Below are 18,306 nucleotides of genomic sequence, written 5' to 3' on the forward strand. Positions count from 1 at the left end.
GCTCTATAACTCTAGATACTGAGCATCCTCAGCTTGACCATATTAGGAACCCATGTGACTTCTGAGCTTAACAGACCACCAGTGGAGTCAAATGCAGCTATGCTGTTTATTACCTGTAAACCTCTGGTGCCTCTGGGACCAACTGGACCTTCTGGACCCTGAAAAATGACAAGAGGAAAAGGGTCAACAAAAAACTAATTTCTAAATCATATTTGAAGCTATTAAAATGTAGTGTCAGGAGGAGGTCAGCAATTAGCAAGAAAGTATTGAATAAATATGAAAAAAATAATATTAAAAATACAGTATGAAAATGAAGAAAAAGTCAGTTTGTAAGCTCCTAATCCTATTGGGTCAAGTCCTACGTGGATTTCATTCAGTGTGTTTATACAGTCAGCCCACAAGCCAACTCTTTAAGACAGACAATGGGCTTCTTTTTCAACTGTATATCCCAGTCTACCTTCTCCCTTAAGCATAGGCCTGATCCTACTCCCATTAATGTTAATGAAAATGTTGTCATTGCCTGAAGTGGGAGTAGACTTGGGCCTTAACTGCAAAAATGCTAAAATATAAGACAAGATGGGACAGCACTGAAAAATGATATTTCTGTAGTTTATCTTTATTCAATCAAACTTAAACATTTCAGGTACTTTTCCCTGTCAGCTTTAAAAATAATCTTTGTCTTCAATCTACGATAATGCCATTATTTAGGGATATTAACTTTTAAATCTCAGGCAATTAGTGTCTTAGAACTTCCTCATTCTGTATATTAGGAGAAATGTTGTATAACAATGTTTTCCACAAAGCATAACAAACAGATGGTTACTTACTCTGTCACCTTTTATCCCTGGGGTCCCACATTCACCTCTTTCACCCTTAAGAGATAAGCCATAAATATTTAAAGAGTTCTCTTAGCATCTCATTTTCGTTATGTCTTGTACTCAGAATGCCTGGCTCAAATACTGTACATAATTATTGAGCAATAATGATATTGTAAGCTCTCTGGGTTAGAATATACCATATCTTCCCAAATTCAAGATGACTTCCAATTTAAGACGAACCCTCAATAATTAGGGGGAAAAATTATAAAATATAAAAATTATAAATTTGTTACACTTTTCTATGTATAGAACTTAATTATTGGAGAGTTGTCTTAAATTTGTGTCCCATCCCCCATCCCATTGCAGCAGCTGGGAAAGCAGTAGCAGGAGGGCAAGAGGTGGGGTGGTCAGGGAGCCTGAGACCACCCCTTGCCTCCCCTGCTACTTGCCCCTCATGCAGTGCCTGTTCCCCGCTAGTGCCTTCCCCCTGCCCCCTCCCATTTGTTCCCCCTCTCCCCCACCTGTGTCTGCCACACCCCCTGGCCACTTGCCTCCTCCGGTACTTGTGCCCCCTGATGCCTTCCCCCTCCTGCCTGTCCCCCCAACCCCCCAGACACTTCTCCTGTCCCACCTGCCCCCCTCACCACTTTCCCCCTTAGTGCCTGCCCCCCATGCTCATTCTCCCTGCCCCCTGCCCCCATGCTTCCTGTCCTCCCCACCACTTGCCCACTCCAGCCACTTGCCCCCCATGTTGGCTGCCTCACCCTGCCTGTTCTCCCTCTCCAATCCCCAACCTGTGATGCTGCTTGCCCACACTACCACCCAATTGCCAACCCATGGAACTGGCTCTGGACCTGGACTCAACACAGCTGCTGCTAACTCTATGGTTGCTGATTCCAGGCAGCAGCAGTGGCAGCTCCAGGCTGAAGCTGGAAATGGAGCTGGAGCTGCTCTGAGCTGGGATTCAAAAATCCCTGTCTTGGATTTGAGTAACTATGGTAATTGCGTTTGTATTTGTTTTTTGTTGGTCCAGTACCTAGTACATTGGGGTTCTTGTCTACATAGAGGGCTCCCAAGCATAGTAGTAAAGAAGTGATAATAATAAATGATAATGCCAACATGCCACTAAAAGTTCTTACTAAAAATTATACCTTTTCTCCTTTGTATCCAGATTTCCCCTAGGAAAAGAAACAATTAAAATGATTATAAGAAAACATTAACCTGATTTAGGTAAATTAATTTTGACACTATGGATGAAAGGTATAATTCCATAGTCTCTCTGGAAAAATATAATGGACCATTGAACATGCAGATGCAATAATGGATCACATTCAGATCATGTGCATCATCTCTGTCGCTACTAAGGTAAGGATCTCATACCTCCCCTTGTCAAATGCAGCAAGTCCTTAAATGGGAAAGTAAAAGTAGGTAATTATTTAATATATTTTGACTGCCCTACTAACACAACATACACTATACTGTAAGCTGAATATGACAAATATAAGGCAAAACCATGTGAGAAAAGACTCTACTGTCACAGCTGGTATGTAACTTCCATTATTGGTAGGTAGGAGTTAAACATGTTGGGTAATGACACCCCATTTACTTTTTTGAGCTGCTATATTTTGTTAAAGAATTACTTTCTGGGAAACTGGAATGGAAAAGATTTAGTTAGTATTATAACGCATATTGCAAAGTTGGGATCATTTCCTTGAAATAAATCAGCAGTTTGGAACATTCCTTACCTCTATTCCGTCTCTTCCTGGAATTCCGTTAAGGCCTGGCTCCCCCTATGAAGAATTCGGCATCAACATCAGGCATACCACGCAAATATGGTGTATTAAATAGGAGTCAGGTTGTTAGTATTTAGTATGTACCTTATTTACTTGAATCCAGGACAAGAGGCTTTCCCCCCCATTTAACATGGAGAAAACATGGTGAGCAAAGCTTCTTACTTTGGATTTGAGTAAATATGGTATACATATTTAACATAGGGGAAAAGCCTCCCATCTTGGATTTGAGTACAAGGCAGTGAGGAAGCAGACAGTTGCTGCAGCTCTACCTCCAGTCTTGACACAGTGTAGAAGCCAGAGCCACGGCAGCTGCCTGCCCACCCGCCCACTGTCTCTGCTCCCACTGTCTCTCCCCCCAGCAGCCTCTGCCCCCACCTGTTCTCCCGAACCACAGCCTAGTGAAAGCTTCTTTCTATCCATGCAGAAATACTGGGTGCTTTTATTAAGTTTTAAAAGCCATATTACCTTTGGTCCCTTCTGGCCAGGTGCCCCATCATCACCTGGACGACCCTTTTTACCCTACAAACAGAAGAATAGAGTTATATGCAAGATGACAGTTTTAAAAAGATTTTATTTGGCAACATATGCAGTATTTTAAGAGTTATCTTTTGGCCATTTGTTTTTTTGACTATTAATCAAATTAGTGTAATTATCAGACTTGAAATGTCATGTCTCAGCTGGTTGTTTCTAATATTGCCTCTTGCAGGATCTGTTGTCATTCTTTTCTCAGAGGACGCATCCCCATGAGCATGCACTTGTGGTTTGCAGCACCTCAAAGCTATCTGAGATGCATGCAATGCACGTGCACCAATGCACTACACTACTAATTTGCAGGGTGGAAGTTTTTTTTGACACCAGGAGATCCCAACCTAAAAAAATCTGCCACTAAAAACAGCAGTGCAGTGCACACAGCAGCAGTGTGCCCCACCAGAAACCAGAGCCTGGCCAGCCAGAGCCATGCTCTGAGTAGCCAGTTTGGCACCACTGCTGCCCAGGGAGGCCCCCAGGACCAAGGTTCCTTCTAAGCAGTGTGCATGCGCAGCCACGCACAAGAAAACATCATGCCGTGCAGTAACTTTTTAATGCCGCGCACCTGCCCCAACCCAGCCATAGGCTGCTGCAGGAGTGGGGAGGGACAGACATAATGAGATACCCATGCAGTCCCAGCCAGAATCGCAGCCGCAGGTAGGTATGTTTCACTGGGCTTGTGGAGTGGGAGATCCCCACAGTGCAGAAGGGAGTGCAGTACAGACAGGGCACTGCCCCACTCCCTCCTGCACTGTGGGGATTGTCCCACAATCCGGTTCGGCCATTCACTATGAATAGGGCCCCAGCTGGGCTGGGGCAATCGGAGCCTGGAGGTTCATTCAGGGGTGTGGGCAAGCAGCTGCAGCTCCTACTGCTGCATGTACCATGGGGGAGGGGGAGCATATTCCCCCCCTTCTCCTGGACAAGCCACTGGGCTCTGATTGCAGTCAGAGCCCGGTGGCCCCTCCAGACGCACGGCGCAGGCAGTCAAGTGAGGGCACATGGCCCAGCCCCCGAGCTTTGCATGGGGCAAGGACGGGTGGGATCTGCGCTTTGTCTGCTCCCTGCCTCTGTGCCTCACTGCAGCCTTTGAAAGTGATGCCATGTGCCTCACTGTCTGGCCCACACATGGCACTGCACACCTTTCAAAGGCTGCAGCGAGGCACAGAGGCGGGGAGCAGACAGAGCGTATGGACCGAAGCGGCACACTCATGGACCAAGTTGGGGCGCCCATGGATTGCTACACCTTAGAGGGAACATTGCCCAGGACCCCAGGTAAGGCTGCTGGGCCAGCACAAGTGTTGGTCCCAGCCTCCCCTACCCCACCCAGGTCTTTTTGTCATGCTCAAAAGTGCGTGTGCAGAGGCATGGTCAGGGACAAATAGCAGCAGCACATATTTGTGACGCTGCTATCTGTCCTGTGGGAAATGCATGCCCCTATACATGCATGCTTGTGGGGACATGCGCAGAGAGACTAGAGTTCTGAGTTGAAGCTGGTGTGACACATCTGGTCTGGCTGTCAAGATTTTATAAGTAGAATAGCTCTTCTCTTCTACACCATGTAGCACCACCTTCTTGCTATTTAACAATGCTTATTTTACACATATGCCATAATTAAAGCAGGTTCAAGATAGATCATAACTCGCATTGCTGTTTCCTTTTAGAGAGAATGCCAGAGAAATTGCTTATGTATTCCAGCAGTTCTTTCAATGTATTTCTCATTGACTTGACACTTCAATACAGTGTAGGTGCAAAGGACTTTTTACTGTAGCTATATTTCTATGTCTTTGCGATTAAATTCAGGTAATTCATTAAAAATGAATATAACAACCCTAATATCACTTTATGTGAATCATTAATAAAAGGAAAACAAGAAATGACAGCTACTTACAGCAGGTCCAGGAAGGCCTCTTTCCCCTTTCTCACAGTTACATATAGGAGCCTGGGGACACTTTGAATGAAAATATTCATAGCAAATCAGTATACTTTAATGAATTAGCCAGAAATTACCAACTTAAAAAAAAATGATATTATTAATCTACAGTTGTGTAATTAATTCCATAAAATAAAAATGCACGTAATGTGTAATATTTTAACTGTATTCTGTTATTCTATCACTCCTGTGTCCAATGTACACTCAAACTAAAAATCCACACTACACCATCACATGTTGTTCCCTATGGGGTCAATCATGACTTTGCAACAAACCTCTCATAAGGGGAAGTATGGACTCTGTGCTCTGTTCTAATTTATAAACTATCTGCTGTACTGGTAGCCAATATAGGTGAGAAAGGGGACATTTTACATCCTTTTAGGCCCTTACTGCACTGTATAATGTCACAGTCTGACCCTTACTAGATTTATATACTGACCTTCCTCAATGTATGAACAGGATATATATATATATAATGGATTTTTATTTGAATTTGTCTTCTGGACTGTTTACCAACTGTGCAGAATTAATACTTACCCCTTCCTCTGCCTGATTTTTCTGTAAAAATGGACATTAAAAACAATATTAGAAATTATAGCTCAGAGAGAACAAATGTGTTTTCCTTAGCTTACAAAAACTAGGATGCTTTCTCCATCTTTGATTACAATTCATCAGTATTTTTTCTTTTTCAGCAACTAATTAATTCAACATTAGGCTACTAACATATCTCCATATTAATATATTTCAGCTTCTGCTTTAATTATTTGACCTCATCCACAGTATAACCACCACTGGTCATCCTAGTCAGACAAATGCTGCCAGAATATCTGCTCTGACTCCAATAAGACAGTAAGCATAAAGTCATAAGTAAAGATAAAATAGACAGCAAAACTTCCATGAACCCTTACATTAAATTTTAAAACACAGAAGAGATTTGGGCACACAGAACTTGATCAAAAGCCCAGTAATTCAGGGTACAAACTACCTTGACTTCACTGCTTTTTTGATGAGGTGCCTGGAGAAGATTATGATTTCCTGATAGTGTTTTGGGAGAAATATCTGTAATGAGTCATTAATGGCTACTGACAAGGCATTATCTTACGACAGTGGAATGTTACTCAGCATGCTCATTTCCAGGAGGAGAAATTCTGTATTTTGGTGCAATTACTTCATTGGCAAATGAAATGTGTTAGAATTAAAAATTAAAATGTTGCTTTATGTATAAAATAGAGAATATTTAAAAATACCCAAAAATTAAAAACAGCAAGGGGAGGGTAAGTTTTAGAAATTCTTATAAAACCTGTGTCCATACATACCATTTCTTTGAGAATTTTCTCCACAGTTCCTTTCTCCTGGAGGTTGAAAACAAACCTTGATGCTGGGGTACTGGCCAGGAGCCGAAGTTTGGCAGCATTGGCCACCTCCTCAGCCACTCTGGTCATTCCCACAGTGAAGAATACTATTCCTTGATGTTTAGCATCAGCAGTAGCTGCAAAAATATCTGGGTTTCTTGGATGATCTACACCATCTGTTAAGAGCACAGCTACTTTTACACTGCGGGGAGTCCCTTCAGTCATGTACAATTGGGTGAGATTGGTTATGGCATACGTTGTGTAGGTTCCATGACCAATGTAGGTTATGGGAGCAATGTGAGATTTGAATGATTCAGGACCCTTCCAATCTTGGAAAGTTTGTTCCATGAGAACGGTGCTGCTGTACTGAAGTAAGGCCACCCTCCAGCTGAGGGTACGTCCAGAGTTAAGTTGAAGTCCTTTCATTCTGTCCACTGTTTCCAAGACAAATTTTTTCTGTTGTTCATGATTATAGTCTTTAGCACTTTCTGAACTATCCAATAAGAAAACCATTTCCAGGAGGCAATCTTCATCTACAAATAGTTAGATAAGTGTGTTTAATTACTTCACATTTAACTACAATTATATTTAACTACAAATGCATTTAATTGCATTAACCACATCATTGAAATGATCTAAAATGCTTTGAAAGTGAAAATCCATTTTTTTTCTGGAAGATTCAGAATACTTGCATAAGCACATAGACGTGGTCCCTATTTTGTGGTCTCACCTCCTTCCTTGGAAAGGTCTTTGAAAAGATTATGAAGGATCATATTTGTGGGAGTCCAGCAGGAAAAATAATGCAGCAGGGAAACCAGTATAGATTTGTAGCAGGTAGATCAAGCCTGACCAATCTGGTTTTGTTTTATGACAAGGTCACAAAATGCTTAGACACAGGAGTAGAGGTGGATGTAATTTTCTTGGACTTTAGAAAGGCCTTCGATACAGTATCTCATCCTATTCTCATAAATAAATTAAGAGGCTGTGACATAGATGTTTACTTGGTCCGGTGGGTGGCAAATTGGCTTAGCGGTTGCATCCAGAGAGTGGTAGTAGACAGTCGGTATTGACCTGGAAGGACGTGGGTAGTGGGGTTCTGCAGGGTTTGGTCCTTGGACCTGTACTCTTCGATATCTTCATCAGTGACTTGGATGTGGGTGTGACGTGTACTCTGTCCAAGTTTGCGGGTGATACTAAATTGTGGGGTGAAGTACACACTCTGAAGGGTAGGGAATGATTACAGGCAGACCTGGACAGGTTAGAGAAGTGGGCAGTACACAATAGGATGCAGTACAACAAGGACCAGAGCAGAGTGCTGCACCTAGGGTGTAAAAATATGTTGCACATCTACTGGCTGGGAAGTGACCCTCTCAGCAGCACAGAAGCAGAAAGGGATCTCGGAGTCACAGTGGACTCCAAGATGCACATGAGTCAGTGTGACGAAAACGTCAGCAAAGCTAACTGAACTTTATCATGAATCACCAGATGCATGTCAAATAGATCCAAGGAGGCGATACTTCCCCTCTATGCGGCATTGGTCAGACCACAGTTGGAGTACTGCGTCCAGTTTTGGGTGCCGTACTTCAAGAAGGATGTTGATAGACTCAAGAAGGTCCAGAGGAGGGCCACTTGTATGGTTAGGGGCTTACAGGACAAGCCCTATGAGGAGAGACTGAGGGACCTGGACCTCTTCAGCTTCCACAAGAGAAGGCTGAGAGGTAATCTTGTGGCCGTCTACAAATTCATTAGGGGGACGCAGCAAGGGATCGGAGATGCTCTGTTCACCAGGGCACCTCTTGGGGTAACAAGGAACAATGGTCACAAACTGACAGAGAGTGATAGGCTAGATATCAGGAAAAACTTCTTCACGGTAAGGATGGCCAAAATTTGGAATGGGCTTCCAAGGAAGGTGGTGCTCTCCCCTACCTTGGGGGTCTTTAAGAGTAGGCTGGATAGGCATCAGGCTGGGGTCATCTGACCCCAGTACTCTTTCCTACCTAGGCAGGGGGTTGGACTCGATGACCTATTGAGGTCCCTTCCGACCCTAGCCTCTACGAATCTATGAAGAACCTTCTGAAGGTTGTAAAGAGTCTGTCAGAAAATGAACTAAGTCTGGGCAGAGGTTTAGAGTGTATGAGATAAGGAACATCTGGCATGAGAGGAGATTCTTTGGTGAACAAGGAACCTTCTAAAAGTGAAGCTGTCTCCTGAGATGAAGAATGTCCAGCTATTTATACCATTGTTAACTTGGTATCTCACCAGTCTGAGGACCCCGAAGATAGAATACCTACATGAAGACGAACCTTTATAGGGTACTGAACTGTGGACTGAGAAGACTAATTTCTCTTTCTGGTTCTGCCACTGACCTCCAGTGAAATTTTAAATGCATCACTTTCCCTGTGTCTTTGTTTCTCCTTCTATCCTAGACTTCTCTTTAGCAGATTTCATAGATTTCATAGACATTAGGGCTGGAAGGGACCTCGGAGATCATCAAGTCCAGCCCCCCGCCCAAAGGGCAGGACGTCAGCTGGGGTCATAGGATCCCAGCAAGATAAGCATCCAGTTTCATCTTGAAGGTGTTCAATGAAGGCGCTTGAACAACCTCCGGCGGCAGGCTGTTCCAGACCTTGGGGGCTCGGACAGTAAAGAAATTCTGCCTTATGTCCAGCCTGAAACGATCTTGTAGTAGTTTGTGAACATTTGTCCTCGTCATCCCTAGGGGTGCTCTGGTGAACAAACGTTCCCCTAGATACTGGTGATCACCCCTGATAAACTTGTAGGTGGCCATCAGATCACCCCTGAGCCTGCGCTTTTCCAGGCTAAAGAGCCCCAGGGCTCTCAGCCTGTCATCGTAGGGTCTGCTTCCCTGACCCCTGATCATGCGCGTGGCTCTTCTCTGGACTCTCTCAAGCTTCTCCACATCCTTTTTGATGAGCTCTCCAAAGCAAAAACTGTCTTTCAGTGTGTGTGTGTGTGTGTGTGTGTGTGTGTATACAAAGTCTAGCATAATGTGGCCCCTGTCTCTGTTGTGGGCTGTAGATGCTATCATAATAGCAATGATGAATACCTTATTGCTAATCATAGTCCTTCCTCATTGACTAGGTGGATCATTGATCATTTAATTTTCCTATTCCCATTGAATTCAATGGCACAATATCAGTGTGTAAAATCTTAAGCACTTCCATAATTTTTCGTAGGAGCAGTGCCTAACAGTGTAAACTGGTGAGTACTAAAACCCTAAGGAAATTCCTTTTGAATAGATGTATATATGGTACTATTCTTTTCCTGATAACACTGTGGAAGGTGGCCAAATATACTGGCCATATCTACACAAAAAGCTGACTGTGCAAAAGCCTGTAAGTACTATAAGTAGTGCTGCGTGGCAGTTAGCATGATGCAACACGACTACGCAGTAGTCTCAAGCTACTGCACAGTCAGCATCATGAAAAATCGATTTGGTGATGCTGACTGCTGAGTCATTACGCTGCAGTCATTTAGCACTTGTTTATACAAGTACTAAATGACTGTGCAGTCAGCATCTTGTGTAGCAAGTATTAAATGACTACATGGTAACCAGAGTTACTGCGCAGTAGCATCACCAAATTTTTTGTGACATTGACTGTACAGTAGCCTGCAACTACTGTGCATTAGTGTCATATCATGCTTTCTGACATGCGACACTTGTTTATACAAGTACTAAATGATTGCAGTAATAGCTGCACAGTCAACATCTTGTGCAGACACATCCACTGAGGAGGTAATAGAAGAATGGTTCCACCCAGGCCCAGAATTTCTAAACCACATGTATACACATGGGCACACGCACACACACATGCACAGGAATGTGCTATACATTTACAGTTAAAAATTACAGCAAATTAAAGTGTAAATGGATCAAGTTCCACAGGTTATAACTTACCATGCCAGCTAACCATATGGGCTAGAATCTGAATGAATATTAACAAAAAGCTGTGCTAAAATGTAAATATTTACCTTGGTCACTCGGACTGGGATATTTTTCTACTGCATTTGACAGCAAGTGTTTAGGTTTTGATCTTCTTAATCCATTTCTTTTTTCTTCATTGAGGTTTTGAGCCAAAAACATATGGTATTCTAATATCCATAAAAGCCAACAAAATCTGGTGAACATGGTTTTTTTTTCCTAAATAACAAAAACAGTAAAGATACATGTAACAAATTCATATAATGACAATGAAACATGAGTTTGCTTTGTTCCCTTAGCAGCAACATTGATGTGTATAAATAGTGTGCAGATTCAGCATTAATATATGCTCTACACAGAATATTCAAGTAGTTCATCTGTTCTTTGATATTCATCAATAGTCAGTTAATTTAACAGCACTAAAAGAGACTTACTCACTCAAAATCCACTGAAGTGAGGAATGGAGAATAGATCTTTAAAACAGTAACTTAAAAAATACATCAACATAGGCATTTCACTACAGTTTTAGTAAGATTTAGATTAGTTGCCTAAATTTAACTTAAAGTTATTAATGCATGGGGCAAACTATTCCATATGACACAAACATGCTTAAGGCATCTTTGCACAAAAAGATTATGTCAGGAAGCATTTAATATACTAAATTAAATAATGTAAAAATGGAAAATGGCATTCCTATGATGGAGGTATTATAACAAATTTACCAACAAAAAACATAAAGCCCAAACTGCCACTAATTTTGGCTGTCTCAATTTGTAGATGTCTTAAGTTGGACAGCCACAACTTTTGGTGTTTTGTAGCAGGAAGTGGTACAGTAAGGATTTAGATTTGAAAAGGTCCCGGCTGCCTATCCAGGCTCCACTGGCTGCCCAATTCACAAGACTCTACTGCCTCTTGCTAGAAGGAAGGAATGCCTGGCTACCAAAGCACATTTCCTGAATCGTAGCAGAAATTCCCTATTTAGATGCCTCGGCTATGGTTACTCTAGTGCAGGTATGGACAATCTGTGTGTCATGCAAGATATCAGGGAGGGAAAAAAAACACAGCAGCAGATAGCACAGGAAGCAGAAATCAGAGCAGCAGAGGGGCAGGGAGTACAGGGAAGGAAGCAGAAAGCAAAACAGCAGGTCAGGAAGGGGAAGGTGATCAAAGTAGCACTCAGGGAGGGTGCAGGGTTAATTTGTGACACACCTGCCAAAAAGGTTGCCTTACTGCTCAAGCATTTCTATTCAGATGTATGGATCTTGAAGTAGCTCCACTTCTGCTTTAGCAGTGCTAGCAATGATAAGAGCACTAGTATAGTCCAGCTACCAGCCATTTCACCATTGTGTCTTTTAAACCCGTGCAGGAGTAGGTTATTTTTCATATTGCTGCCTTTTAGAACTATAAAGCTTTCCTTTTGGTGCTGGCCAAAGTGAAGCATTTCCTTTTTTCTTCTTCTAAAGCACTGAGTATCATTCATGAGTAGGCCTCCAGACTAGATGGAATCATACTCTAAATGCTGGGATTCACTTTAACTCACAAGCTTTTCTATATTGGGTTATGACACAAGCTTCCAAAAAGCTTTTAAAACAGAATTCCCTCAAGGTTTTCTGTTTGTAAGAATCCTAAGAACTCCCCGAGGATGAGCTGTTTCTATCTTCTAGAGACTCCTGCTGAATTTCCTTCTGCTGCCCTCATGCTACTGTCAGCTGGTAACACAGGTGGACCTAGAGTTTTGAAAAGGGGGGTGCAGCCAGCGAGGTGCCCTATCACCTACGAAAACAACACCTTATTCTTCTCCAGTTATAAAGAAATTAAGTGGGTTATGAATACACCAGAGGCCTAGAGCCACATTATTCACTTTAAGAGGGAAGTGAAAAACAAATATTGCTTCATTGGAAGGAGTTCAAAACAGGCTGTGAAATAGGAGCTGCATTCCCAGGAGCAGCTGACAGAGGCAGAAGCAAAACTAGGTCCGTGGGTGGAACATCAAGACCAAGGAAGGGGCCTTCCTGCCTGTATAACGAGGGTTAGAAGGGAGCAGGTAGATGAGAAGGAGCCCTGAAGTCAAGCTACTCCCTCCCACCGCCTGACTGGAAATGCCCCGGTGCTGCCAGGCCCTTGGCTTTAAACCTCGGGGGGAGCACCAGTGCCCATCTGCTCCTGCCCCTAGTACACGGGGCCGCAGCGGAGACACTGCCAGGCGGGTGTGCCCGGCTCTACGATGGAGGCAGGGAACTAGGTCTAAACAAAGCGTCCAGGGGACCCCGGCAAGACCCCAGCGCCTGCGCTCGCCCCGGACGCGCGGAGCCGGCCTCCCGCGGGGCCACCCCGGCGCTGCTGCCCCAGCGCCGCTTTCCCTCGCAGCGGAGCTCCGGCCGTCGGGGGCAGGCCAGGGCCAAAGCCGCGGGCGGAGCGGGCAGGTGCGAGGCACGGCGCTGCCCTTCTCCGCGCCCGCCCCAGCCCGGGACGCCCCGGCTCCGCTTACCCCGCTCCGCTCCGCTCCGCTCCTGCTCCCCCGGGCTCCAGCGCAGTCGGGCAGCCGCGCTCCCCTGCCGCGATCCGCCGGCGGCCCCAGCCTCCGCACGCAGCGCTCGCTGTGCTGCCCCGACGGGACGGGCCGGGCCGTGCCGGGACGGGGCTGGACGCTCGGCTCAGGGCTGGACCCGCTCGCAGGCTGCCGGCAGCCGCGCTGTAGCCCGGCCGCAAGCGAAGCCGCCCCGTCTGCCGCGCGAGTCCGGGCTGGGCGGCAGCTCAGGGACTAGTGTCGTCCCGTGCCCAGCGCCCGGCTCCGCAGGGGAGGCCGCGGCTGAGGGAGGCAGGAGAGCGCGAGCGCGAGCGGGGCGCTCACCTCCGGCAGCTGCCCCCGCTTCCCTCTGCGGCGCACCCCCCACAGCCCGCCCACAGCCACGCTCAGCCACGGCCCGGCACACACACCCCCTCCTCTCCCGCCGGGCTCGGCCCCGGCCCCGGCCCCGGCCCCCCCGCTCGCTCTCCACTCACCCCACAGCCAAAATCCAGCTCTGGGCCCCACATGGCAAGAAGGACGTGAGCACTATTTGCAAGGCAACGCTGATGGCCTGGGGGAGGGGAGGCTTCTGAGGAAAGGCTGCAAGAACCGCGGCTATTGGGCCTGGAGAAGGGACGCCTGAGTGGGGGGATGTTAAATGGTCTTCAACCACCTGAAGGGCAATTACAGAGAAGATGGAGATGGGCCTGTAGAGGGCAAGGTTAGGAGCGAAGGCCTGAAGCTTCAGAGGGGAACTTGAGGCTGGAGCTGAGGGGGAACTTTCTGGCCAGGAGGGTGGTCAAGCATTTGAACAAGCTACAGAGAAAAACTGTGCAATCTCCATCCTTGGAAGTTTTCAAGAGCGGGTTAGACAGATGCTTGGCTGGGAGAGTTTAGTCAGGGATGCTCCTGCTTTGAGCAGAGGCCTGGAGTAGATGGCATAGACTAGGTGAGGTCCCTTCCAGCCCTACTTGCCTATGATCCTGTGATCTCTGCCCCTACACCCATGCACAACCACTCTAGTATTTCTTCTCAGCCATATCTCTCCACACCCACTATCCCACTCATACCCACTCATCTACATTCACCCATCTGTTGATACCCATTTGGGTGCACCTACCCAAATACAAACACCATGAATCCTCACGACTTCCAGACCCCACTCCCCACCTCCATTCATACCAGTGCAGGCTTCCATTCCCACAGATACCCAAAAATGCATCCAACCATCACCCATGGACACTCTTGTATCTTCCCACAAAGTTACTCATTCATGACTACTGGTATTTGCATATTTCAGGGATCTATTTTGTAACCATGTTGGTCTGAGAAAAAGAGAAATACAAAACTCTAAACATCAGAGGTGATGCCTTTTATTAGACTAACTAAAAACAGCAAGAAATATTTTTTTCTTTGCAAGCTTTCAGGCACATGCACCCTTCTTCAGGCTGTGGAGAAACCAAAAGATTGTAAAAGTCCTCTTAGGTAGAAAATAAACTTCATTTTGCACAGAGGAAGCTGAAGCTGTACATATATTCCCCTGGGTTCCTGAGAATCTCTTGTGTGAGTTGCTCTTTGATGTACAGATAAGGCTGTTTTCTTTCCTGGAGGTGTCAGATGTCAGAAGCAAGCAGGGAGGTACAGAAATCTTTCTTTCTTGTTTAGCAATGAAGTTTATTTTTCCCCAAATGGCTAAAATATGGTATCTTCCATATTTCAAGGATCTATTTTGTAGCCATGTTGGTCTGAGAGAGAGAAATACAAAATTCTAAAACTTTTGGTTTGGAGGTGATACCTTTTATTAGACCAACTAAAAATAGTTAAAAAAATATTTCAAGCTTTTGGGCTTTAGTTGGTTTAATATAAAGTATCACTTCTCAACCAAGAGTTTTAGAGCTTGGTATTTGCATATGCACCCACTTCCATTCATGCCAATACACCCACCTTTCAGTATATACCTAGCCAACCTTCATTATAACAGCTAGAACTATGTGTTCATGTCTTTGGTCTGTTTTCCAACATAGATCCTGCCAAATCCTAATTGTAACACAACATAAATCTTGTCAAAGTGTTCTATATGTATATGAACTATTTCAGACTTCAATTGTGGAGAATAATGTGAATCTTTACAAAAATGACAGATTATATTAGCACCTTGGAATGTGGCAAGGTGTGTGTCTTCTTATGAGCCTGAGAGCTATGAAATTGGCAATTATCACTCTTGGTATGATTGCCCTGGTTGAACAAGTTAAAGGGTAGGGACAATACAGAATGCACTCCCTTGGTCCTCCTGGCCAGGACAGCAGGTTCAATAATTGGTCAATAATCTGTCCTCCCCCAAAAGTTAAATTACAGAAACAGAGTAGCTATTCTGGGAAACAGCATGTTAAATAGGGATGGCAGAAGAACCCTTTTGTGTCCTACATGACATCTGCTGACCCAGCAAGGACTCAAGGCTTGAATATCAGAACTATGAAGGTGAGCAAACATTACTGTTATAACTATTCAGTCTCTGACTACAGTCTTTGAAAGATGCTTCTTGTTCTTCTAACTAGAAGTGGTGTTCTGAACTATAGCTTTTACTTTTTCTTTTTTATATTATGAAACTATGAAACCCAGAGGCAAGAAGCGATTTCCAAGGTAGACCTGTCAGAGTGGAATGCATCACTGAAGGTGTGACCATAAAAACTTCTGTAGTTAGGTTTTGTAATTTTAATCTTAAAATATCTGATATCACATCAACTCCTTGTACCATTTTCCTACATGTAAGTGGCTTGATTTGCAAATATGATCAGCACCTCTTATGATCAGCATCTCTAGTTCCCATTGAAATGATTAAGTTTGAAAGTTTTAACTAAATGTGTGTGAATTCTGAAGGCTCTGTCACTGATATAAAAACAAAAACTTTTAGTGGTTGTAGATTGTCTCAGGACTTTATGAATGCTCTTACCATTTTTCCAAAGTGCAATCAAGTATACATAGACCTCTTCCACAGTATGCCTGCCTAAGTTTTTTCTAAATTTTAATTTTAAAAAGAGCTGGCAAGACCCTCCTAAGAAAAACAGTAACACCAAGATTATTTGGATGGTCACTGTGAAGTCTCCAGGACATACACACTATAACATGGTTTGGTTTGTATATCAGGAAAGGCACTGAGAACAAGGGGACCTGAGAGCCCCGGCCCCCCTCAGGAAAAGGGCTGTCACCTGAAATGCATAAAACTTTCCACGTGCCCATCATCTTAGCACCCCCCCTCCTCCTGACAAAAATAAAAGTCAGCACCTATGTATACTGGTGTTATTGCAGATCAGAATCTGAACCCTGCAGAAGGGAGCAGATTACACGTGATCATATTTTGAATATTTATATCTTTGAATATCTGTGAATAGCAGCTAAGTTTAGTCATGGAGGATTATTTTTTGGGCAGGGCTTGAAGAGTCCTACCTACTATGTTATTTTCCGTCTCCCCCAACGTTGGTGGCACATCCAGGAAAAGAGAAGGCTCTTTTTCACAGCATAAATGCCATCATTAGGCTATTCATTTTTATTTAAAAAGTACTTGGCGTGAACACTAAAACATTTTAAATTAAAATTAAGAAATTCCCCAAAGTTCTACATGATATATTAACCTTCAGCTGTAGTGAGATAATTATCATGGCAGAAAACAATCTTAGTGAATAGGATGTTCTTCAATTCTGTAGATCTCTTGTATGGCAAAAGTTAGTAAGCTATAATGGACAATATGCATTTTGACTCTTAAGCAAAGGATACTAAACTCGATTTGGTTTTTTCCTTTTTTAAGGCCAGGCCTGCTCTGTGAACAGTGAAACATCCATGCAGTGAAATTGGTAAGGTTCTGCTGTCCAAGACAGTGCAAGATAGTTTTTCACAAAACTACAAAATTATAATGCATTTTTATAACACATTTTTATAATACAAAATTATAATATATTTAAACAAATCTGTGAAGAGCTAAGTTGACTGACAGGGTGCTGACAATGACTCAGTGACCAATAAAGGGCAAATTGTGTTTGGTGTCATGTCATCTTAACATTATTAAACTGTTGGCACTAACTAGCTGACACAATGCAAACACAATTTCCCTTTGTCTATCCTGACTAGTCAGTTGTGGTCAGCCCCATGCCAGCTAATCTGACTCTTTGTGATTGTTATCAACACAATGACATATTTTATACCACATGAGCCCAGAAAGACTGCCCAAGGAGACTGCAAGAGGCACTGGGGAGGGGAGGGGAATAGAATGGGTAACATTCTGACATCCACTTTCTACTTCACACCATGGGCTGTAATAGTAGCAATAGAATGGTTGAAGTAGTCCTTTGGGTATTTGTAGCTGCAGGGTAGGCAAAGGCTATATCCCGAGTGTAGGTTTGATCTCAGGTTTTGCTTCAGCTGAGATTGACATCCCACATACTTTCCTGTGAGAATAATGGCTTAATTCAGCCTGGGTCCTATTTGGCTTTCATCACTACACCATAATTCTACTTGATCTGCACTTTATCTACTTCCTTTTCTTCTGCACTGCAAGACACCTCCACTTCCCCAACATTTTAATTCCACATTGTGTGTTCTGTGAGCACTGTGCTTCATATCTGGGGTGTCAAACATACAGCCTGTGATTGGAGCCCTGCCATCTGGTCCAGTGCTGCCCCTGGGTCTCAGCAGACCTACATGGGGCACAGTGCACACCAGTCCAGCTCCATGGCAGGGGCCAAGACTCATGTCACATGTGTTGGGTGTCTGCAGTGCAGAATCTGAAGTGACCAGAATTGGCACCATATATGGCGCAGTCCAGCCTGGGGCTGTAGTGCAGATGCCAGACCAGCCAGAGTGAGTGGCACAGTGCCTGCTGTGCTTGCCACAGCTGAGCCGTGTCACATGCTGTGCTGGGTCTGGGATGCTTTCCACACAGTGCCCTCCCTGGCAGCTCTGGGAACATAATGTGTGCCAGCCAGTCTGGGACCTGCAGTGCATGTAGCACCTGCGAGCACCTCATGCAGGTCCTGGACCCACTGGAGTGGGTGCTGTGTTTGGTGCAGCTCTCAGAGTGGGTACCACAGGTGGTCCAGTCTGGATGGGGTGGGCACTGCAGTGCCCACCCTGGGATCCACACTACGTGCTTCTGGATGGACTGTGCCACATGTAGGACGCCCATAAGCTGGACTTATCCCTGCTGGACCCCTGGCAGAAGATAGACACAGTTAACATCTTCCTCATCCCCTGCGTCGTGTTTGTCCTGAGAGGCTCAGTGGTCCCCAAGACCCCCCTCAAGAAGGCGGACGCTGAGATCTGGCGGCTGCTCAAGAAGTGGCTGCACCTGCCGCTAAGGGCCAGCAACGAGGTCCTGCACATCCCCTACTGGCAGGGAGGTGCCAATCTACCCCGCATGGGAGACCTCTGCGACATCAC

The 18,306-nt window shown here is 44.7% G+C and overlaps 1 protein-coding gene across 3 annotated transcripts in view; it reads right to left on the minus strand.

The window, feature by feature from the left end:
* Positions 1-13,418, minus strand: part of LOC102573036 (collagen alpha-1(XXVIII) chain) — a 58,016-nt gene extending 44,598 nt beyond the window's left edge. For 2 of the 3 annotated variants that reach the window (XM_019480659.2, XM_014599329.3), the window contains exons 1-10: positions 13,371-13,418; positions 10,418-10,586; positions 6,389-6,957; positions 5,610-5,630; positions 5,031-5,090; positions 3,077-3,130; positions 2,564-2,608; positions 1,970-1,996; positions 828-872; positions 114-158 (exon numbers count right to left, since the gene is read on the minus strand). In XM_019480659.2, coding sequence (XP_019336204.1) covers positions 114-158; positions 828-872; positions 1,970-1,996; positions 2,564-2,608; positions 3,077-3,130; positions 5,031-5,090; positions 5,610-5,630; positions 6,389-6,957; positions 10,418-10,586; positions 13,371-13,403 — 1,068 coding nt within the window. In that variant the 5' untranslated portion in view covers positions 13,404-13,418. Of the gene's footprint in view, positions 1-113; positions 159-827; positions 873-1,969; positions 1,997-2,563; positions 2,609-3,076; positions 3,131-5,030; positions 5,091-5,609; positions 5,631-6,388; positions 6,958-10,417; positions 10,587-12,855; positions 13,232-13,370 lie in introns of those variants that run through there. The other variant, XM_019480657.2, reaches the window with a different exon arrangement.
* Between the last annotated feature and the right edge of the window lie 4,888 nt (positions 13,419-18,306).

Source organism: Alligator mississippiensis, chromosome 4 (assembly GCF_030867095.1).
Source record: "Alligator mississippiensis isolate rAllMis1 chromosome 4, rAllMis1, whole genome shotgun sequence".
NCBI lineage: Eukaryota > Metazoa > Chordata > Crocodylia > Alligatoridae > Alligator > Alligator mississippiensis.